General features: G+C 42.3%; 1 protein-coding gene across 1 annotated transcript in view; it reads right to left on the bottom strand.

Annotated features, from left to right (window-relative positions):
* Positions 1–22,935, bottom strand: part of LOC125742635 (zinc finger protein 385C-like) — a 142,007-nt gene extending 119,072 nt beyond the window's left edge. The window contains exon 1 of the mRNA XM_049014835.1: positions 22,712–22,935. Coding sequence (XP_048870792.1) covers positions 22,712–22,757 — 46 coding nt within the window. The 5' untranslated portion in view covers positions 22,758–22,935. The remainder of the gene's footprint in view (positions 1–22,711) is intronic.
* Between the last annotated feature and the right edge of the window lie 1,540 nt (positions 22,936–24,475).

Raw genomic sequence — 24,475 nt, 5'->3', positions numbered from 1 at the left:
CCTTTCGCAGATGCCAGGAGAACGTTACCTTCCTGACTGCATTGTACCAACTTTAAAATTTGGTGGAGGACGGATAATTGTATGGAGGTGTTTTTCAGGAGTTTGTCCTCGGCCCCTTAGTTCCTTGGTATGCTTGGTATCAGATGATGGCTTCAGCATACCAAGACATTTTGGACAATTCTATGCTTCCAACTTTGTGGGAACAGTTTGGGGAAGGAAGGGCCTTTTCTGTTCCAGCATGACTGTGCCCCAGTGCACAAAGCAAGGTCCATAAAGACGTGGTTGGGTGAGTTTGGTGTGGAAGACTGGCCCACACAGAGCCCTGACTTCAACCCCACTGAACACCTTTGGGATGAACTAGAATGGAGATTGTAAGTCAGGCCTTTACATCCAACATCAGTGCCTGACCTCACAAATGCTCTTCTGGATAAATGGGCCAAAATTCCCACAGACACACTGCAAAATCTTGTGGAAAGCCTCCCCAGTAGAGTGGCAGCTGTTATAGCAAAGGTGGGAGCAACTCCATCATTATGCCCATGGATTTAGATTGGAATGTCATAAAAGTTCCTGTTGGTATAATGGCCAGGTGTCCCAATACTTTTTCCATATAGTGTAGGTCCCCTTTCCTTTCTCCAAATCCTCCGTCACATGAGTCTATCCATCACCTCAACGTAAATTTGTTTTATGTTGAAGAAAGATGCACCAGGGATGACAGGGATGGAGCAGATCAGGGCAAGGGTCGTGTAACAAAAACTGATTGGCTTCCCACATTGCCACAGCAACAGCAAGGAAATAAAGAGAGCTGTGCTGATTGGCAGCAACCCCTCACCCTAACCCATACGCTGGTAAACATACACATATCCATACACAGAGATACGCAGAGGTGCAACCCAGATGCTCCAGTCAAAGAGGCATCCGGGCCGGTGAGTGTGGGGCTCTCTCTTCACGCGCTGCTGCCCTGTCACCAAGCTGGAACAGATGACTAGGACCCAGGATCCAGGGAGCTCTGCCATCCATCTGGTAACGCTGATCTGAACTGGTTCCAAGGTAAACATGCAGCTGCGCAAGCTGACGGGTCCAAAGCAAAGAGGGGCACTTTGGGAGATAATCCCCGCCGGGTGTGCAGTGGCGCGCTGGAGCGTACCAAGGGGACGACAGGAACGAGGCCAGGTGAACCTCGGTCAGAGTCGCAGGCTGAAAACAAACGCCTGACTCCATGTGTGTGACGCTCATCTATAAATAGAAGGGGCTGCATTGCTATAGCAGGCTGCTCACTGGCATCCACCACATCCAGTTTTATTTAAAGGAGAGGGTTGCTACTGTAAACAGCTGTGCTTGATCCATGCATTTTCCATAAAGACTTATCCAGTTAAGAGTTCAGGTGAGCCTGGAGCTTAGCCCTGCAAGCACAGGGCGGGCAGGGGACACCCTGTACGGGATGCCAGTCCATCACAGGACACATATAAACTCATACACTGAGGGCAATTTAAAGTCACCAGTCCAACAAACTGCAATCAAACCCCCACCCCTGTAGATCTGAGGCCTCCCTGGCGTACTTTAACCTAATCTTAACAAACGTAACAGCTGAAGTCTCATAATGTCTTTTAATGACCCAGACAAACTATTTTGGGAGTATCTGGCCAAAGATTTATGAAATATCTACACTTAGTGGATGATATTAAATTTAGCAAGACGCTAACTAGGCCAAGGTCAGCGCTATTGTGAAATGCAGTATCTGGGTTTCTATCTTTACAATGTATCGCACAAAGGGAAGGGCAATACCTCCACTAAATTAGGACAGCTATGGCAGAATGCCCACATCTTAGTTCCTTCAACTGTGCTAATTCATTGACGACGGCGCAAGAACATTATGAAGACGACTAGATCCAGAATGTAATTGCAAAACCTATTTGTCTGGGGCTTTTGGTCAGGTCTCGGATGGGTCACCTCAAAAGCTCCTCAGGTGAATGCATTGGAGCACCTGCAGCATGACGAAGCAGTGACTGTCAGACAGGAGTGTAGGTTACAGGTGGAGCACTGTTTGCTGTTGAAGGCTCCTTCCATAAATGGGGCGTCATAGAGAATAAAAGCAAGTGGGAAACTTCAGCCTGAAAGCATCACTCTCATTCATTTCCAGAAAAAACATGGTTCTGTTTCTCTAACACATTTCATCCTAAATTCCTTACAATGAACGAGTACTTTCAGAAGAAAAGATCTGGAAGAAAAACAGACACCTGCTGTTTCCCCAGCTTCATAAAAACTACCACCCCCTCCCATCCTTCTCGATTCATCTCTGCATGAACCTGCTTCTGTTACAAATACTAGGTCCTTTCAGACAAAGCCGGCGGTGCAGGGTGCTCCGAGGACGCTGAAGAAGATCTGGGTCACACTGATGCCACGTCATGCAGAGGTGCTGTGGGCTTGAGGGTGTCATTAAACATCTCAGCGTGGAGCTCTGAGCACCCGGCAGAGCGACAGCAAAGAACGTGATAGAGGGACATATCCAGCAAATTCACATCTCAGTTACTGATAAGTTTACCGGTCAAACTGCTTGCTATTCAACACCGCGACGTTAACAAGCAAAGCACAGACAATTAAAGACTTCCCTTGTGTTCTGATTATATGAAACTGACACAGGTCTGGAGCAAAGAGTCTAAACATTGCAGTTTTGGCCTCTTCCTATATATTACATACATACATACATACATACACAATTTTCTAGTATTTGGTTGGACTCCCTTTTGCCTTCAGAACTGCCTTAATTCTTTGTCGCATAGATGGCCAAGTACTGGAAACATTCCCCAGAGACTTTGCTCCATGTTAACATGACAGCATCATGCAGTTGCTGTAGATTAGTCACATGAACATACAATTCTTACAAGCTAGATTAAGATCAGGCTCTTTCATTACAGCACTTCGCTAAATGATTTTTACTCTACCATAGGAAAACATCTTGGCCAGCTTTGCAATCTTAATGATTAATCAGTTTAAAGTTTACCTCCGATGTTTCACCATGTCTTCATGGCGGTTCCCCCACGGTTTACTTTGGTTTAACATGTACTATAAGATTTCAGTATTTGTGTCATCTTCACTCACAGAGAAGAACTTCCACACCAACAACATTATCAGGATGTGGCTGTGAGGCTACCGACTGCGCTGCTGTGTGTATGACGTGTGGTGCCCGTGTAAAATGGACCAGTTTGATATTGAAAATACCTGAGACTGACTGGCTGCTCTCTGGTCTAGGTTGAGCATGCTGACAATCAGGCGATGCTGGTCCCTGGTTGGTTGATCGGTGCATCTTTAGTGAAAATTCCAGTAGATCAGCAGTTTCTGAAATACTCATACCAGCCCGTCTGTCATCAACAACCATGCTATATTCAAAGTCACTTAAATCAGCTCTCTCCCCCATTCTGGTGTGCGATGTGAACATAAACTAAAGCTGTATGCCATATCCACCTAACCCTCCTGTCTCCTCCCTAGTGTGACCCTAACAAGCCATGTCTGTTATTCATTTATCTTACCTCTCGTTCCTAAACCTTGTATTAATCACTCCCAGCTGCCTCTTATCAGCTCCCTCGTTAGTCTATATATATTCCCAGCCCTGTGTTTCCAAGTCCAGTCATTAATTTTGCATCTCCTGTCAGCATGTGTCCAGTCCTGGGACCTGTTTCAGGAAGCAGAATTTCTTACTTAGCTGGATTACTTGTTGGATTTAAGGTAGTCCGGGCTAATTAAACTGGGATACCTTACATCCAACAAGTTATCAGCTAAGCAAGAAATCCTGCTTCCTGAAACCCTGATCCCTTGTGATCTTGTTCATTTCCAGTTCTTGTTTGTTCAAGTAAAATGAAACCTCTTTTGTTTTACCGGACACCTGCATGTCGTGACACATCTGATTGGCTGATTAGGTATTTGCTTCCATGAGCAGTTGAACAGGTGTACCTGTAAAGCTGCCACTGAGTGCATACATGTACTTTATTTCATTATTGATGGCACCCACTCAGCCATCTCGCCACACAGACCCCTAAGGGACCCACAGCACAGATGTGCTTCTGGAAGAGCAGATGGACCTAGCAGGGGTCGCCCCGGAGGTCAGCACAGTCATTTCCTGTCTGCACTCTCGCACCTACTCTCGATGCAGGACACTGCAGCCTGTGTTCCTACCCCCAGAAGTCGGCAAACAGAGCCCTCTGTGCCTTGGCTAATCGCTAGTGCTTTTCTTGTTTTTCTTGCCTCTGGTTTTCACCCTGACATACAGGATGGGTTTTCTGTTGCTGGCTACGGTGTATTTTCTGGAGAAGCTCGATAAAACTGCCTTGTGCTGTATTCTGAGGTCACGCTACGACAGGCTCCGTCACATTAGGAATCCCTTTTACGCACAACACGGGACAGAAGTTTGTATGTCAGAAAAAGAACTTCCAAAAATGGAAACGGTTTTCTCCAAGCTTGACTTCACTTTCATGTTTAATTAAACGTGTTAAGTATGGCGGCAGATAAGTCACATATCCAAACCTTGAAAGCTAATATAACTCCAAGGAAACATGAATGGATTTCACTATTCAGCCGTGAAACATTCTAATGCACGAAAACCCTTAAAGTGCCAAGCTAATGCTGTCTTCATTTAACTTGTCATACAGCTCTCTTTCACTGCCTGATACCATTTCAGAAACTGGATGCTTGTTACTAATGAGAAATATTTGCATGAAAGGGGAGATTAATTTGTACACTCGCTCACATGCAGACACCGAGTGCTTCATAACGACTGCTGTGATCCACAGGGTTATTCAGCAAATGAATAGCACCCCCCAAACACACCAACAGTTGAGTCATCCTGGGTCAGGGACATAGCAAGAAATTCTCGGCCCCAGGGAGTACATTTTCCCGAGACTATAAATTTGATTTCTTTCGTATCGAGGGGCCCCCTTCAGGGTTGAACCCCTTGAATCTGCCAGGATTTCCATGCCCCTCTGACACGCTTGATCCTGGGCATTCTAAAATCAGACACCACCATTACTGCATAGATGGGGGGGGGGGATCACACCCTCAATCACATGTTTCGGATGGCCAGTCTCACAGCACAGAGATCACATAGCATGTCCCAAAAAAATCCACACACCTGCCACACATGGATCTGGACTTTTAAGGACCATACCTGGCAACTGTCCATCTTGCACAACCACTCCATCCCACTGCTGCGTCTGTGGGTGCCTGGGGTCTGTTCCAGGATGCCAGTCCGTCATGCTATGGGCAATTTAGAGACCCCAGTACACATAAACCATAGCAATGAATGTCGGAGGACACCAGAGAGGCCAGAGGAATCCTTTGTAGACACGAGAGGAACGAGTACATGCAAGTTTCCCCGTCCATGAGCTTCCACACTCTGCAATTATACGGCAGCTGCAGGAACAGCAGAAGGTCGTCTGGGTAGCTCCCCGAATTTAATTCCATCTAAGCTGGTAGAATGTTATTCTTCATTGTGACGCCAAGAGATACTAGTTCAATTAAAACTTATTAACCAAGTCCATCCATCCATCCATTTTCCAAACCGCTTATCCTACTGGGTCACGGGGGGTCCGGAGCCTATCCCGGAAGCAATGGGCACGAGGCAGGGAACAACTCAGGATGGGGGGCCAGCCCATCGCAGGGCACACTCACACACCAGTCACTCACACATGCACACCTACGGGCAATTTAGCAACTCCAATTAGCCTCAGCATGTTTTTGGACTGTGGGGGGGAAACCGGGGTACCAGGAGGAAACCCCACGACGACATGGGGAGAACATGCAAACTCCACACACATGTAATCCAGGCGGAAACTCGAATCCGGGTCCCAGAGGTGTGAGGCGACAGTGCTAACCACTGCACCACCATGCCACCCATCAACCAAGTCAATGGTTTAAAGCTTGAGTGCACATTGCCACTCCTGAATGTCTTTGGCGGCTTATTCCAACATCCTCAGTTCCTGGTGTACAAAACTGGACAAATGTCTCTACTGATCTTCCTCGATTGCTTCAACAAGTTAATTGCAAATATTTGGATAACGATTAGGAAGCAAATATTTGGTAAACACCAGTAGTTTATTGCCAATGATAGTCCTTTAAGTAACAATATTTCTATTCATATTTACATATAGAAATTGACAGTTCTTGTTCAAATAAAGAGCATGGAATTCTGGAGATCACATTCTTAAAATTACAGAGAATTTACTTACATTCATTTTCTGTAGCCAATATCCATCTTCATCTAGGCACACCAAACTAAGCACTCACCTCCACAACCTTTCACGAAAACATCATCAGAATTAACTCCATATCTTATGATAAAACTGCAACACAACCCTGACAGGGGTGGGGGACAGGCAGTACTTCATGCCACCTAAAGCTTTCAAAGCACAGGCATGCATACATGCATCTTCAAACACAGATACACAAACACAACACATACGTAACCATACACACAGGCTCTCTTTATGGAATGATACAGACATGTCAACAGGCATAACAAATACGATGGATTTCCTCTGCCGTTTACATATTAGGTGTTTCATTAAACTCTTTGGTTTCACGCTAGAGCTGGGGGGGTATATAAATTTTTTACAGCATGTCGAAATATTTTCAAAACGATATAGGATACCTTTTATATCGATATAAATAATTATTAATTACTTTAATTATAATTCTAATAGGGCACTAAAGGATTTTTTAGAGAAACCAATAGTATTCTTTTCCGGTTGTAAACAACACAAGAGCATCAGTTCACAGCTAAAATCAAATCAGCATCTCACAGAGAATTTGATGAAGGTTCATTTCATTTGGAAACACTAAAAAAAATGCAGAATAAAAATGTGATTTGCAATATTTGTTATATTTTGTTTTGCAGAAATAACTGAAAATGAGGGTCTGTCCAGTTAAGCAAACTGTAAATGGCTGTCAAGCTTTCGTTTTTAGAGCCATTTGCCAAATACGTTTTAGATTTTAGTTGTTTTTATTCATAAACATTCACCTTCTGTTTTAAGAGCAATGTTTGTAATAATGCAAACTGCTATACTGAATAGTTACACTGAGAAGGAAATGCTGCAAATCATTTTGCTTCGAATACACCGTTTTATAAAGGTATTTGTGACATCCCACATGTGACTTTGATTTAAATTAAACATTTAGCCTACTTCATATATACTGTGTATCGTTATTCGGCCTAAAAATATGAAGATGGGTTTCGGCCCAACCCCATCTCACACCTATAATCTCTCTGCTCTTCTGCAACACGACAGGAGGCTGATAAAAGAAAAAGTGGTAAATAACAGAAATGTTTCATATTTGGATGTGAAATAAAGTTCGGTATCAGATTTGTGGCCATGCGCCTTGTCATAACAGTTCAGAATGCACAGCGTCACAAAACACCACCAAGTCACAGGAAGAGCCTCAACTATGACATTTATCTCGCCGATTTCATTACAGAGAAATAGTGACAAGCATGAATAGAGTTTGTGGCAGTCAAAATTAATATCCTTGACCTTTTCTGTGGTATGTTAAGAGAGTCTCCAATCACAACACAGTCAGTTTAACTGAGGGTTTACTTGCGGTGGGGTTAGTCTGGGACAGATCCCCTGAGCAAATCACACGAGAGGCAGCCCTTGCATGAAGCAGTAATCTTTAAACCTTCCGCTTTGTCAACACAATCCCTGCACAGGTAAATGTCAAATGTTCACGTACTTCCTTTGCCCTGTCAGTGTACCTGATAGTCATGATCATGATTAAGAACCACAGCTAGTATCGTTAACCAAATCTAAAACTATAATAAAACATTTTTGTTTACCGAAATAAAATAAGAAAGGTTGCAAAAATAAAAACAAAAAACTATGCGAACTATAAAAACTATACAAACTGCTAAATAAAAAGTATGAATATGTTCTGTTACCTTTTTAAATGTTTAGTTAAAGTAAGGATTTATCTTTAATCACCACTGATAATACCTGGAACATATTTTCCCCGTTTTGAAGACAATAGTACATAACGTACACAGTGTATTCATGTGGGACTCTAGACACCTACAATAACTCTCCAACTGTGGTCTTTACCAAGAAAGAAAGTTACTAAAACTTAAATTGATACTAACATATGAAAGAAATATAAATAAACTATACAAACACACTAAACTAGTTTTTATTTTCAGTTTATTCGAAATCTAACATTAAAATAAAAACTATAATACAGAAAGATGTACAGAGAAAATAGTCTTATAAGAACAGGCTGGAAATGAAATGTATTACAGAAAAATCCTTGATTATCTATGTCAGAGGAAGCAGAGGGGCTGTCAGGAGGTTATAACATTGCGGCGTGTCTGTTAAATGCATCACAAATGTCAGAGTGTGGCTTAGATTGACTTACGTGCCCAGTGATGGCTGGACCTTGAGAACATGATTTGGTGGTGGGACGCAGCATTTGGAAGGTTGCCAGCGTGAGCCTCAGCAGGACAGTCACACATGCGCGGGACAGTCACACATGCGCGGGACAGTCACACATGCGCGGGACAGTCACACATGCGCGGGACAGTCACACATGCGCGAGTCCTTGCACGAGGGGCGCAGCATGCTGGCTGACCCAGTGCTGTGACTCCCCCAAGCCAGCTCTCATCTGCCTGTGTCTCATGGACAGCAAGATGATGTAGGCAAAAAGAGAGCTGCCCCATGAGGTACAATTAAGTATCTGTATTGTATTCTATTCAGAGTCTCACTACAAGGAACTAACATGCGATAGCGGCTATGAGCCATGATCCCACCAAGAAAGTGATGACAGGTTAACAAAAGTTTTTTCCTCCAATGGCACAGAGCAATGCATCATGGGAAATAAGTCCAATAAGTGGTGACAAACCCAAACCAGTCATGTGGTGCCTGACTCGCCACCCACCCTTTGGCCTACTTCTGAACGGGACAGATGGCATCCACACCTCAAGGAGCCTCGCGACCCACGTTCACCCACTGCCCCCCCCACCCCCATCCTGCACCCGTGGGATGGCTGTATGGTAAATTAACCGGAGGGGGAGTGCAATCTGCCCCACACAGCAGACAACACACATCCTAAGGCAAGGATCTGAACACAAAAACATCCCAGACTACCACTGACAGAAACATGACTAAAAGCCAGCACTTCCTAAAACTCTTCTTACTTAACAATTCATGCCTTCAGATCATAAACATTTGTACTTTGGTTGATTAAAATCACACTAGATAGTGGTTCCCTAAAGCAAAACCTCAGATTACTTTATGGAACTGTCTTTACAAGGGGCGCTGGAACAGTAATCAGGGGGTCAGGGCTGCAGCGAGCCATAATGCCAGTGTTACCGTCAGCCTGGGGAAGGCTCCAATACCAGCACTTTATACAAGGACAGATTGAGGAAATGGACAGTATTAGCTGCAGTTGACTGCATCTCCTCCATGGTGTACCCTGTCCTATGCCCTGGGCTGCCTGAGATAGGCTCCAGGCCCCCCAGGACCGTCCAGGCCCCCCAGGACCCTCCTCAACATAGGTGGTCGAATGAATGCTTATACTGTATGGTTGGACTTGCATTAACCAAGAACGCCAAATAACGGTCCCATTTATAAAACTGTTCTTCTATAATTCTGTGTTTTGGATGTGAAAAAAAAGTTACAAGTGAAACATGAGCTACTCAAAACAAGCATAAATGCCACAGTATTAATGAAATGCCCAGAGCTAACAGCATAAACTATAGTACAATCAAAAAAAAACAAAAAAAAAAAAACACACACACACACACACAACACATTCAGTCAAGCGTAGGAATTTAATTCTGCATATTTCCTGTGCAGAATGTACTGCTCATGTAAAGCTATATATTTTAATTACTCAAGGTCTTTGTTGTTATACATTAATCTCTAGCACAAGCTCAGCATAACTGCCTATGTATAAACACGTTTTAAAATACTGCTTACAAGCGAAAATGGTACTTATACCGCACATAGTGGACCTTGTGCTGGACTGAGATCCCATCCATGGTGTACCTGTATGCCGAATATCCTATTCTATCTGGAACAGGGTATTCTGGGTAAGTAGTTGGACAATGGCAATAACTAATGTTGCCAAATGTAACTCGTGTCAGTGGTAAATATCAAACAACAGGGGGCAGAGGTATTTTTAGGGGGGCGCTTGCAGGCACAGACTGAGCGGCTAGGCAACACGGTTCTGCTGTGGTTCTGCCTCGTTTGGGGTTTGAAATGTAGGGGGGGAGGCGAGCAGACAGTACTGGCTCATACCAGCAAGGTCCAGGGAGTCGTAGGGGGTGCTGAATAAGGGGGGAAAGGGGCTCTGTCTTTGTCCTGCTCTGTGTTGCACCATGGTCCTGTAGGAACGTTCTCATTTTTCTATATACTGTGTGTATGGTTGAAATGACAATAAAACCTACTTGACTTACTTGACTTGACTTGAAAAGGGTCACCTTTGGCCACATGAAGGCTGTTCGCAGGTACATTGACGACTCTGGGGAATTTTGCGAGATGTTATTTTTGTGGAAACTCTTTGAGAGCGTCCACTCTGTCCATCAGAAAACGCTAAAAGCTTTTGAGTGGTAATTCTGCATTTCAATATGGATTCTAATTATTGCAGCACATTCCAAAAATGAAACAGGCATATGCAAGGACAAAAGAAATGGAACTTTAAACGAGTACAAATTGCTGAGTGATGTTTCTTAGGGCCTGTAAGAACTGCATTTAGGTAAGAGTTATTTAAAAAAGAATATGATGTGAATAAAGATTATTTAAAAAGTAAATCAGGAACAGTATATTTTGAGTCATTTCCCTCCATATAACCAAAGATTTGGCAGGGACACAGTGAAGTACGGTCTCTACCAGAATGCATGAGGGCAGAATTCGCCGACCTCAAAGGCAAATTAGAGGTGCTGACAGATCTGTGCTCTGATAGACCCTCTGATTTCCAGATCATTTCCTGGGAATCAGGGACCAAACAGATGGCCAGCTAGCTGTGCCCTAGCTAGAGGGTTCACTGTGAGAGGTGAGCAAACCTCATTAATATAACAGAACATCTACAACCTTCTGCTTTCCCGGGGATTCGTCTGACCACACTCAGGATCAAACAAAAGCGCATATACATGGTGAAAGCCACGCGAATGCCATAAACTAACACATTCTACAAATAAACACGATTCATAAAACAAGACAGATATGAATACAATGTTTACAAACTCCACGTTGCAAGAGGAGCTGAGCACATAGGAGCAACATCACATGAAGAAATAGAGCCAAGGTAAAATCATTCAGACCGTTAGACAGTGCAGCTACACACAGACACACTTAGTTCTGTTACTTACTGATAAATCGTCACTTTATGCTCAATCCCAACACCATCCATCAACATGAAAACCAATTTTAACTTTGATGGAATCCAAGGGGTTTCCCATCATTCATGGATCGGTGGAGTTATTATTGTTATTTATCATTAAAGTGCAAAGGCGCATGATACCGCCCAGAAGAGTCCGAGGACATCTTCAGGTTGTCGCTTTATGTTCAGTCCTAGGACACGCACGGCGCACGCAGGGTCCGGCCCATCGACGGCAGGAGGGCACACGCAGGGTCCGGCCCATAGACGGTAGGAGGGCACACGCAGGGTCACGATACTCGGTTCACCACTGCCCAAGTTATTGCGTCTTCTACCGTCTATGCGATGCAACGCAATATCAGCTCGGAAAAACTAAGAATACGAAGTTTAATAAAAATGTGAGCTATGCTGTGGATAATTTCTTCATTTCCATGATTCCAATCGTCATTAATTTGGACTGCACGATATATGATTACATGCCTATCATGTTTGCCTACACTGTTGGAAGCGGTTTTTGTTTGCTGTGCATAATGCAGGATGTCTAGCGCTTGCGGACCTATTAAAGCTGGTCTTATCTGAAAATATGCTGGACTGAAGACGATTTGGACACTGCATTATCGTTTCTCAGCCATTACTGAGCTTCCTGTCTGGTGGGGAGGCTTCAGGTCATTTTTCTGAAAGCTTTACTGTGTCCTCCTGATATATAGAAAATACCAGCTTTTCCCGGTACATCTGTCTCTGCCCATGAACTGTCATATAGAAATCCCTCTATTATTAAGCCAACAATGAAAGAATGGGGGAAAAATGGTGTCAAATGCACACCCAGTGTGCAATTGAGAAAGAATACCTTTTTCTAATTTGTCAGTATTTTGTGGTGATTTCCCTGAAGGCTGGCAACTCCATCGATGAACCAGTGAAAATTCGAATCTACTTTATGGTCCCCTGAAATTCCAATGCCACTCCATCAGGAATAATTCACCCCGCCCCGAAGCCATCTATCCCTGGGTTGCAGGTCACTTCCTGCACAGCAATGTGTCCTCTCCACCCCACCCTCCAACGGAGCCATTCTTAAGGCTTCTTGCTGTTGACTGCCTAATAAGCTACCCATTTTCATTTACCTCATTTTAAATCTCCCCCAGCGCTCACTTCTAAAAACCAAAATCAAAGAAGCGTACAGTTTTTAGGAAATGGATTTACTCCGACTCTGCAAGCCTTTGCCTTAAAGAGCCAGGAAGAGCTTGGCTTGGAAAATGACCAATAATTTCTGCAATTTTTCACCGAGAACTTTTCATTCAAAGTAGAGCAACTCAAGTTAAATGTCCACCGTCCAATTAAATGCATCAGTTCGCTGTGGCTAACGCAGTGATGTTGCGAAATATAATCACGATTATACATTTAGTCGTTTGAAAAGACAGACTATACAAGTATTTCCAATCTATGTTAACAGTGAGTAGTTAAAAGTGGTAACTGTAATAATAAATGCGTGGGGGGGGGGTTCTTTGGGTAGAAGTAAAACAGTCCATTTTAGATACTAGATGATAGGTGTGACACACTGAACACCTCCAGCAACAGCAAAATTGGCGGTGGGCTGCAGGCCACAATTAGGACAATTAGAATTCGATCTACAGTAGAGCTCGAGTCGTAAGTTATCCTAACCATCACCCTTAATCAAACAAACCCCAATACATGCTGCAAGAGTGTTTAAAAAAAATGAAATACAATGAAGAATTAGTGCAAGAAAACCAATAAACTCACTGAATGAGAAGATGAAAATATTACTGTGGCACGTTGAACATGTCCTAAAACACAAATCACAAACTTATTTGGTATTGCTTTACATTAACTGCATAAAATCATAAAATAAAATAAGTCATATAATCCTATAATGTTTTTTTATTACTGTATTTCACAGCTGTTGAGGTATGTTAGGATGTTAAGGTACACTCAAGCTGCTTATGCATTTTCTATGAATGCAGTACTAAGGTGCGCTAGACGTGCTATGAATGCATTATAAAGGTATTATGAAAGTGCACTAAATGTAAAATCTTACCACTTATTGTAACAGTTTAAGCATTGGGTTGACACTGAGAAAACAGCTGATGACCAAGTATGATTTCAGAGGTACGGGCTGAGATTAAAACGTCGGTGGACTGGTGGCGTTTCTATTGCCGCCAAATCAAATGAAAAACAACATTCACTGCTTTACTTAATTCCCCCTGAAAGCGTGACATTCCACCATTTGGTACAGGGGTGTCCACACATTGCAAAGCTGGTCATATAGACTAAATCAAAGCAGTTTGCTGAGTGAATATTTTCACGCTCACTCAATCCTCAAATAAGAAGTGATTCAAGAACTGAGTATAGGAAGGGTATCTAGGGATAATCTTATTACATAATTATTTCACTGAACACATACAGCATTATGGAAACTTATACTTTACTCATTAAACTTTAAATTCAATCAAAGCACTGTAAACACTAAGAATATCAGACACTTACTGCGTGTCTGGTGTTACTATGGACCCAACCTCCTCCGGCAGTCAGTCATCGGCAGCCAAATTCACAGCACACAGGCCTTTGTGAATGAAACAGATGTGTGTCCATCCTTACAGCACTCTGACCCCCTTTGATTAATGGAAATTAGCTCTATCTACAGAACAGGTTTCTGAGGATCTCAGATTTACATCCAGACACGACAACTTTACTGCCAATTTGCCCCTAATTGAATTCAGCAATTCAATTAAAAGCGCCCCCATGATTTGTGATTATGCCCGGTATTGAAATAAACTCCCTGTGCTAAGTTGCTACAGAGTTCATTAAGGGGGGCGAGGGGTTTGGAGGTGGACCATATCTCAGTGCATGTTGTGTTAGGGAACAATGCACTCTCCTGTCTGATACTAATGTAGCTCAGCATCCCCGCTACAGAGGATGAACACACATAAAACATCCGGCTGGAATGGGGATTTGGAAGATGCATCTCTTTGCCTCAGCAGGAAAACAAATTATCTTCAAATATTTTCCCGAGAAGTCGACCAGAGGCGAGTGGTGCAAGACTCGCAGTGCAGAGCTGATTAATACGACACTTGACTCGGCGTCGACGTCGAGGGGCTGTGGGCTCCCAAAGCTCCCTGCTGTGTCCCATATTCCCGTTTATTTGACATGCTGCCTGCTGTTTGCCAGTTCCCGCCGTACTTCGCCTGACTCCCGCGACGGGCTCCTTTCCTTCGCACGGTGTGGTGACGGCGCACTGGCGGACACCCGCTCCATGCTGCCGAGATCAAACCCTCACGCACAGGACATACATGTACCACGCTGATGTGACACGAGAGGCAACAGCTCAGACTACATTTATCTGCTGTCTTCCAACACTTGAGTTTGGGATTTCTGGATTTGCGTGACATCACATAAGACCATGATGGTGCCCCTGGTAACTTAAACCATCACTAAACACTTTGTGTCCATCTTGGAAAAGGTGCATGAAATAAAATGAATGAATAGAACAGAAACTGAATTTGCTGTGTGTGATTAATGCAATCAGATCCTCATTCAATATAATGAAGCAATGATGTTTTACAACTACGTCAAGCACAACACCACGGTTTCCCTCCCAAATCAGTTACAAGGTGTTAGACTTTACCAACTAGTATTATCATCATCACCACCTCTCATATGATGAAACCCTGACTACCCCTTATCAGTAACAAATCATTAAAGTTACAGTGCTTACCATTCCATATGAAGCACTGCATTGGTTACACTGGAAAAAAGCAGCCAGGGTTTTATTGCTTGTTCTTGGAGCCATGGTAACAGTGGATTCCTTGGATGGAATCCTTAAAGCACTGTATAAATAGACACAGTGACCTTATGCTCACTTGTAGCAGGCCGATATTGCCCAGCTCCATAATCAAAAAGGTTCCTCAAAACGACAACGGATATCAAAGCGCCTTGGCCCACCGTTCAGGGTGAACCGCCCCCCCATGGAGAGCTTCTGATGGCCCTGAAGGGGCACGGATTTCAAAATCCATGCAAATGCCACACAAACTCAACCGAAACATTAAAAATACCCAAACCTATATTTGAAAAGGACATCCTATACTGGAAATTTCCAATTTCCCCAAAAATGTCAAAGGAGGATGGCTCTCCTTGTAATTTTTTTCATTCATTTATATATTTTTGTTGGGGCTTTGTCTTTTTTCCATTTTACTTATCTGTTTCTTGTTATATGTGAGGGTTTATGCACTTTCCTATCTAGGAAAACCCAATCAGATGCCATATCAACACGCTCACCACACCTACCCAGAATTCAGACAGTCGGACTAGAAGCCTGCACTGAGTCTTCCCAGGATGCCAGTCTGCTTTTTGTCAAATGGATTACTAATGAAATATTAATCGATTCCCTTTTTTTTTTGTTTGAAGAGCCTACCAAAGCACTAAACGCTAAGTGCTCACGTAGCAGTTGTACAGATTATGCAGTTCTCATATTAATGGATGAAGTGATGAAGTGCAAGCAGATTGGCCCCTCTGCAGAAAACTGTCAAAATCCACCTTTATACTTCTCTAGACTGCAACGTCAATGAAAGGCCCTTATTAAACCACTCTACTGTGGGAGTGCTTAGCAAAAGGGATTATTTCCACCTTCATTGTCTCTTAACGTCATACTTAGATTCAAGTAAAACTTTCATTTTTCGTCTTATTGTTTAGAGTGACAAAGTACAATCCAGTTTTTTTAAATTTAAAATGTATATACATATTAAATTCAGACACATTAATCCAAAGTGACTTGGGAAAACAGGGTCAGCCAGTTCATGGTACAAATGCAGTTAAAGACCTTGTTCAAAGGCCCAATGGTGAAATCATTGCGTCAGCTACAGAGTTTGAACCAGCAACCTTCTGACCACAGGCACCGAGTCCTAACCTGCAGAGCCACATCACCCATTTCCCATTTCTTTCACATCACCCATGACATACAAACGATCCCCAGCTTATGACTGGGTTCCAATCTGACAGACAGGTCATACACAGAAATGGAGGCATGTCATAACAGGAAAATCGCACTGACTTTTAGGTGTGAGATTGAAACAGGAAGATGCGTGGGGCAGGGACGGTCGCACTACCATACAGGGGTGTGTTTCCCGAACAATGACGGAGGATAGCATTAACGACGCATCGTACTATGTTGGTTCCAACTAACATATACAGTATGACCATTTTCCAAAACCCGAATTTTGATGAAAGTCAAGAACACACCATTGTCTAATTCCACTTCCATCGTGATGGCTATCCTCTTCACAAACAGAACACTTGCGCTTTCAACACTCCAAAATGGCGTAGGTAAGTGTATTGGGGGACGCATTACTGCATGTTCTTCCGCCGCGCGCAACAAAACTAGTTCGCCGACTTAGTCCGTAAGTACGATGCTAACGGCGTAAGTCGAAACACTCACGTCTCACTTTTTTTTTTTTTTTTTTGGGAGTCAACGTCGGAAACTCGAAACATCGTATGTTGAGACATTGTAACTCAAGGACCCCCAGTACAGCAGAAGTTTGAACCACCTTAGATTAAACCAACATAAAATGGTTTCAGTGGTAACTGGTCTGATACGACAGAAAGTGAGTTTTTACACACGACCCAATAAATTTCGTAATAATAGAGAAACTTCTTAATATTTATAAATGATTGTGCCGATATTTTATTTAATGTATAGTGTCATATAACAGCAATAATAAAAGAAAACTCAAAAATATCAAAAGCATCATAATAATAATAGGGTACTTGTACGATGCTTCTGGTAGAGGAAAAATAGAACTATTAGTTTTTTGCTACAATCTGCAATTGTTTATTTTTTCACTTTAATCACACTATAAACTTTTATAGATTCCTTACCCAGCCCAGTGCATAACCGCCTACAAATGGCTCAGGGGGAAATCACGAGTGCGCATAACACTCACAGTACTATGGTATACTACATTTCCAGACCATGGGTTTGCATCAAAGCACTAGTGCAGGGTTAGGGAACCTGATCCATGGAGAGCCGGAGTAGGTGCGGGTTTTTGGGATGGCCTCTCAATCAGCCAATAGCAGTGGATTCCAAGGACTGGAGTTGAGAATCGCTGCTTTATTATTGGCTGATTGAGAGGCCATCCCAAAAACCCGCACCCAGACCGGCTCTCCATGGATCAGGTTTCCTACTCCTGTATTATTGTGTATTTTTAAAATTGTAACGACAGCTCAGTGATTAAAAAGTGATTCATTATTTTTAACCATTCATTTGCCCCCGTTTTATTTGCTAATAATGACCATATCGCATTTGTCGGCACTTTGCGTCCATTGACAACTCGCAAAAGAACCACCAACTTACTAATCACTTTATTTAATAATAATAATAATAATAATAATAATAATAATACATTTTATTTATAAGCGTCTTTCAAGACACTCAAGGTCGCTGTACAACAAAATAGATAAAAAATACATAGTTACAATAAAACAATAAAAAACCTAATGATTAAAAGAACATGTGTGATTATGAAAGATAAGACCATCTAAACAGGTAGGTTTTGAGTCTGGATTTGAAAAGCGGAAGAGAATCTAAATTACGGAGATCAGGGGGGAGAGAATTCCAAAGCTGGGGGGCAGAGTAACTGAATGCCCTGTTCCCCACAGTGTTTTCAGATGAACGGCGTTTGTCATCTACTGTTAGATAAGTTTTATTTGGCAAAAGTTTTAGGGTAATTTCATATCCTTTTTGTTTTTAACAATAAATCGCAATATTACTCCATGTGATATAGCCAAGTCGTAATCATGCAGCCCTAAATATGTATTTATCTATGTAATGAATTTTACCATATAAATCACAAACAAGGTAGGTAAACATCCTGTCCAATCATACCATACTCATTAACAGTACATAAAAAGTGCTCTTACAACTGCATTTTCAAAGCACTTGACATTACAGGTGTTTGTACAGCAAGATTATTTAATATGTTATTACAGCTTATTAGATGCCATCTACCCTCCTTTGACTGCATTTTCCACCGTCGATGACATGGTTGAACTATACAACTTAAATAACAGTGTTTCCGAATGTTCATTCGAGCTACGGTTTCGGGAAACACCTGCGTCATGCTTGCATGATTCCAACCATACAAGTCGCGTGCATGTGACTATGCTTGTGGGAAATGCGCCCCAGGACAGTACTTTCCCATAGAAACTATGCTAGGTGCGCACTAGGTAGTGGTGTACTGCCTCACAAAGCTTATTTTTACATACAGTTCATTTTTTTTATTTAAATTGGGTTATTTGCGCAAGTTGTCGTAAGTCACATAGGTTGCAAGTTGGGGACAGTGTATTTAAGCCATTAAGACACTGTGGCTCCATCCACTGTGTTCCTAAAGCACCTTGATAATGTTGTTATGCTGATGTGCATTAGCGACATAACAAGCTGGTCCTTGTGACTCAATCTGTGTTGATTTCTGCTCCAGCTGAGCTCTTAATTAGCCATGACTGAACCCTTGATTGCATGAATCAATCCATGCTCATCATTTGCAGATTTGATTACTTCATCCTCTTATAAGCCTAGTAGCCTTTTACCCTTTGCATCAAACACTTACATAATATAATAGTAATGAGGTATACTGCAGGGATTTTTGGGAAGTCTAAAGGCATGTATCATTAGGGCTTTCCTCCAGTGCAAGTTAACACTGTTTGACAGTATCACTTAGCTATCATCATCATTGCAATTACGCCTTATTTTCATAACAACAACATCATGTAAAATATTCATACATTTTAGAAATTTCACAATAAATCCATCAATTTATTTTCTAACCACTTGTCCAGTACAGGACTGCATCATAAATATTCATTGAAGAATCCTAGATTTTTGGAGAAAACCTTCCACTTTGTATGCAATATAAATGTATTTACTGTAACAAGACAAGTGCAGCTCCCCAGCAAATGGCAGCGATGATGACTTCAGGTATTTAGCTTCTAAAGCTTTCTAGGAAATGGTCCATTAGCCATCTAAAACACATTTTTAAAGGTATATTCATATTCTTAATAAAATAATGGATGATATTCTGAATATCATACATGCTACTGCCATATATTGGGCAGAATCTTGGGGTTGGGGCAGGAGCCCCTCCCAGGCAGCAGATACACACTTTAAGGCATACACACACACACACACACACACACACACACACACACACACACACACACAAAATCAACAGACAATTTGGAAATACTAATTAGCCTAATGGCATATATTTGGACTGCAAGAAGAAACCGGGATACCATGAGGAAATCCACTCTCCATGGGGAGAGCAAGCGAACTGCACATGTGTAAAGGAAGGAATCAAACCTCACACCCTGGAGGTGTGTGGTAGCAGCTATGTCCACCCAGCCACCATGCTGCCCCCTGCAGCATTTCAGCCTGCTAGTTACCATTTCCACAACAGATCACGGAGTTCTCTTACTGCGGCACCAAAAGAAGAGGGATGCATTTCAGTTACACCTCTGATCATCATAATGCAATTTCACTACCAACACAAACATACCAGTACTCACAAAAGCATTCATGAACAACACTCAAAAGGGTTTCTAGGAAAAGCTGAAGTCAGCTAAGTCGGGGTAAGTTGTCGGATTTAAGGTAGCCTGGGCAAAATGTAAGTGAACGGGTATGAAGTCCATTTAAACTGTGGTACCTTAAATCCGACAAGTTACCCCGATAAGCCAGTAACCCCACTTCGTAGTACAGGCCACTGGTTAATCGTAGATTTACAGTGACTTGTTTATTAGTTACTCCTTGCATGAGGCCGAGTATTTGCCCAAGTACTTGTTTTGTGACCAGCCTGAACTTCTGTGCAGCCACCATCTGACCTTCTCAGCTCGTCATCCTGTACTGCGGACCAGGTCATTTTATCTGCGTTGTGCAATTTAACTCAGCAGCATTCAGACAGTCTTTAGACTACAGCTTATGGAACATGCTTCCGATTCCACTTTCTTCTTGTGCTGTTATCGGCTTGTCTATCTATTGCCTGTACTTTGGAATAGAAGTTTCTGGAATGCAGATATAAACCAGGCACCTCAGTATTTGGATCCTCTCCCATTTAATCATTACAATATTTAAATGATCACTCCAATATTTAAGAAAATTAATTTGTAGGTTCTGATTAAGCTGAAATGCATTTCTCGTATGGCAAACGCACAACAAAGTGGGACTATTGTTCCAGAAAATAAATATTTCATGATGTGAGAAAAACCGTGTTAAATTAAACAATTGCTATTTTGGCTTCTAATTTCCACAAGCAGCACAGACCCTTAACAGCAAACGTTCTTTTATGCTTTTATGCCCCTGGTGCAGGCAGGAAAAGAAGGTGACGACCCACTAGTGGCTCACAAGACAAAGGGGTTTATTAAGGAACTGAACACTGAGTAAGGCACAAAGCAAAAGGACCACCAGGGGTCAAAGGCATATGGGGGAAAACAAGCACTAACGACAAAAACATCTAACAAGGGGAAAAGGGAAACGCAGGGAACAGAACTAGAAATCCCAAACAAGCATCAACACAGCCTGATACAAGCTAACACAATGACCAACTGGGAAAATTAACTCAGGCAAACACTTAAATACACAAACCAGACTGAGCTAACGAGGACACAGGAGAGAAGTATTAACTTAACAACCAATCAGACGGAACACAATATGAGCAACAGGTGAAACTAATGAACAGGGAGAGATCACAGAACTAGAAAAATTAAACAAAAACACTGGAAATGCAAGACTGATAAAGACAAGTACAAAAAAACAAATCCTAACACAGGGAGGGTGGACCATGGATGTGAGAACTGACAGAAAACACCAGGAAGCCCAAAATGACAAACACTGGGGAATAAAAGTCATACAAAATCCAGAACACAGAAGTGTGGGATGGCCAGCCTCAAACCCACGACCCCCAGATTTGCAGAATGAGGCGCACACTCAGCTCACTACGCCGTGTGGCAGTCTAGGGACCAAGAAAAACACATCAGGGAAGACTAAGAACTAAGAGAGGGGGGAAGGCAGAACAGCCAGCAATGGCCGCTGGTCAAATGGGATAAAGTCACAGAGGGCGGGGTCGGGCGCTACAGACGCTGACATTCCCATATGAATTAAATAAAACGTTCAAGCGGCCGCATAAAAACATTATGCAGAACTGACCTTTTTACCTACAGGGGTTACAACATTAACGGCATATATCATTTGTTTGTGAATAAATAATAATTAAAAAAAACCTGCCTCGCAAAGACTAATATCAATACGTAGTCACTTAAAACATTAAATTATCTACAACTAGGCTTATATCACAACGGTTCTACATTTCAATTCTGCTAATACCAGACAGATCTGCAGTCCCAAATGCTAAACTTCGCTGTTACCAAGATATGTGTTTTTTTGTAAAGATCCCAAAAACTTAACTAATATTATAGAAACGTTATTCGTGCAAGACAGCTATTTCTCTGTTTTGTTTAAAAAAGTCGGAATAGCAGCAAAGCGAACTTTACAGCATATAATTTAATTCCAGAAAGCTTGCTAAATATCAAGAAACGACTATGAATCTTTTCGATACTCCCTAAGAAGCAAACAGCATAATTAATCATACATGAAGCTACCTACAAACTAAAAGTGGGAGAAAAATACCGAGCATCTTTACTCATTTTAAGTGTAATCATATCCAGCTATACCAAATACACAGGGCGAAGTTATAATGAATAGGCCTAATTTCTTACACCTGTTTTAACTGTCCTCTATTCGTATTAGTATAGCGCGACATCAGAAATAAAATCGGTGTGTGTGTGTGTAATATATATATATATCTCAATTCCTTTATTGATTATTTTCAGACTTTACTGATTGAATGATCAACTTCTCAAGATGGGCAAATGTGTCTACCCGACGTCTGGTGTTGTCATAATTCAGAAAAAGTATTTTTTGAAGATTAGGTTAAGTTCATAACTGTTAACTGATCTACATTATAAGGGCGTTAAATGCCTCATCCGAAATTTCCTACAGCAGCCCAAGGTGAAGAAAGTTTAATTCAGCTTGCACACGCGTTTAATTCACATCAGGTCAAACATGACTTCATGTCAGCAAATGTACTAATTAGTGCTGCCTGTTTATAAATGTAGGGAATTACTAAACTTATGGGAGAAATATCTATGGAGGAGATAGCACCATGCAGACACTCTTTCAATGAATCCATCCTTTTGTTCAACCGGAAAAAAAAATAATTTGGTTTAAGACCTGGCCACGGCTGGAATAGTAAAAATAGAAACGCTGACTATACTAATGTTTGAGGACATCTTACATAGCGCTTACCTGCTGCGGTTGGATTCCGAGTCTGTCCCTGGCTGTCCTTCCCCATTTTACTGGCATCCTACTGAGGAAAGTGAACCGCGCCGCCGCCCCTTCGCCTGTAAATCCGCGAATGAGGATCTTCCCACTCGGCAGACGGGAACGCGCTTTATAATGAACGCAGATACGCTTCACCTCATGCAAAAATGTAAAATACAGCTTCTACACACGTGTCGCTAAAAAATGGCAACTCGTAAAGTTGGTAAAGCATGGCTTATTCTCTGTCCCGGTAAAATACATTAGTGACAGTTCAATAAGCGCCCAGCATAGACCTATACGTTTGGCGTATTAAGGGAGCATGAACAGATTCCCGCAGGTGCTATTCCAACCATGCCTACAATACATTTTCAACCCATTTATTCTGGGGTTCATTTCCAAAAAGCGTAGTTACTAATAACGTTAGAAACGTGCATAGTTGGAACTCTTCAATGGAACAGTTCCAACTATGTAAGTTGCCAACCGGAGCTTTTGGGAATCGTACTGCAGGGCAGGTCAAAGGGAGCCCTTCAGCACAGGAGAGAACATTCGGACTCCACGTTCATGCACACACATGCGCACATAGAGGGCAGAGTCGGGTTGTGAACTCCAAACCCTGACGATATCAGGCAATATGCCACTAGGACACTTTCACAGCTTTCGCATTTAAAATGATGCAAGTGGAGTTTAATTAACACAGTATATTTTGAATGATAATAAGCTAATAAGCAGTTTTTACAGAATCAGTCTAACAACAATTGTAGTAGCGGTAATCCATCCATCCATCTATTCATCTTCTGTACTGCTTGATTACATCAAATTTATGTCATAGACAATATCCTTCCAAATGGTTTTCATCCCTTCCCCATTTTATTTTTGTTTTGTTTTGGTGGAGTGTGACTTCTGATTGGGCTGTAGGTACCTCAAGGTCAGTATTCCACCATTGGTTACTTGTGTACTGGAGCCGGGTGTCAGCCTGTCAATGACGGATGCACGTTAGAAGCACTCTGAGCATACTTGGATGCCACCCTGGCCTGCCGACCCTTTGGCACCCAGCTCCACCAATGAGAAGCCTCATATAAATACACGCTGAAAGGACAAGGAGCTCGCAAAGTAATACTGCTGATCCGCAGGCCGTCCACCTGGAAAAGGTGCCCCTCCGCTTACTGACTGCTGGTCTTTTCGACTCGGCACTGGGGCTTCGGGACAAACTAGCACCAAAACGACACACAAGAGACTGATGTTGGTTTATTCTGCATTTCTTTTCACCTCTGTCGCTGCATTGAAATGGTCACTGCTGCAAGTGCCTAAATATCTTTGAATGAAAGCCACGGTATATGTTTGATGTTTGACCAACATCTGAGCAAACTGCAGCAGCAAAATCACTGTCCAAGTTGGTCATCTGTTAAAATGTTATGCAAATTATTGCATTATTCCATGAATATTTCCTGCAGTTATGGATGCAGTCCCATCTTGGGTGTCCCCAGCCTTGCACCATGTACTTCCTGGGATGAGCACCAGGCCCCCCTGTCACCCAGACCAGCATTAGCGGTAGGGAGATGACTGGATGGATGTTTAAAACCAGACTCTTATTTATTAGACTTAAACAGTATAGAAAATCCAGCCGTGTGTATAAAAGTTGCTCCTTTTAAAATCCCCTTATTGGGCCGTGGTCATACAGTAATAACCGTGACGCTTACAGTACCTATGGATATGGGGGGGTCCACTATGATAAGGTTCTGTTACACACCC

The sequence above is a fragment of the Brienomyrus brachyistius genome, chromosome 5, assembly GCF_023856365.1.
Source record: "Brienomyrus brachyistius isolate T26 chromosome 5, BBRACH_0.4, whole genome shotgun sequence".
In the NCBI taxonomy this organism is placed as follows: domain Eukaryota; kingdom Metazoa; phylum Chordata; class Actinopteri; order Osteoglossiformes; family Mormyridae; genus Brienomyrus; species Brienomyrus brachyistius.
Note: the sequence above shows the minus strand (reverse complement) of the source record. Positions and strands in the feature narration are given on the sequence as shown.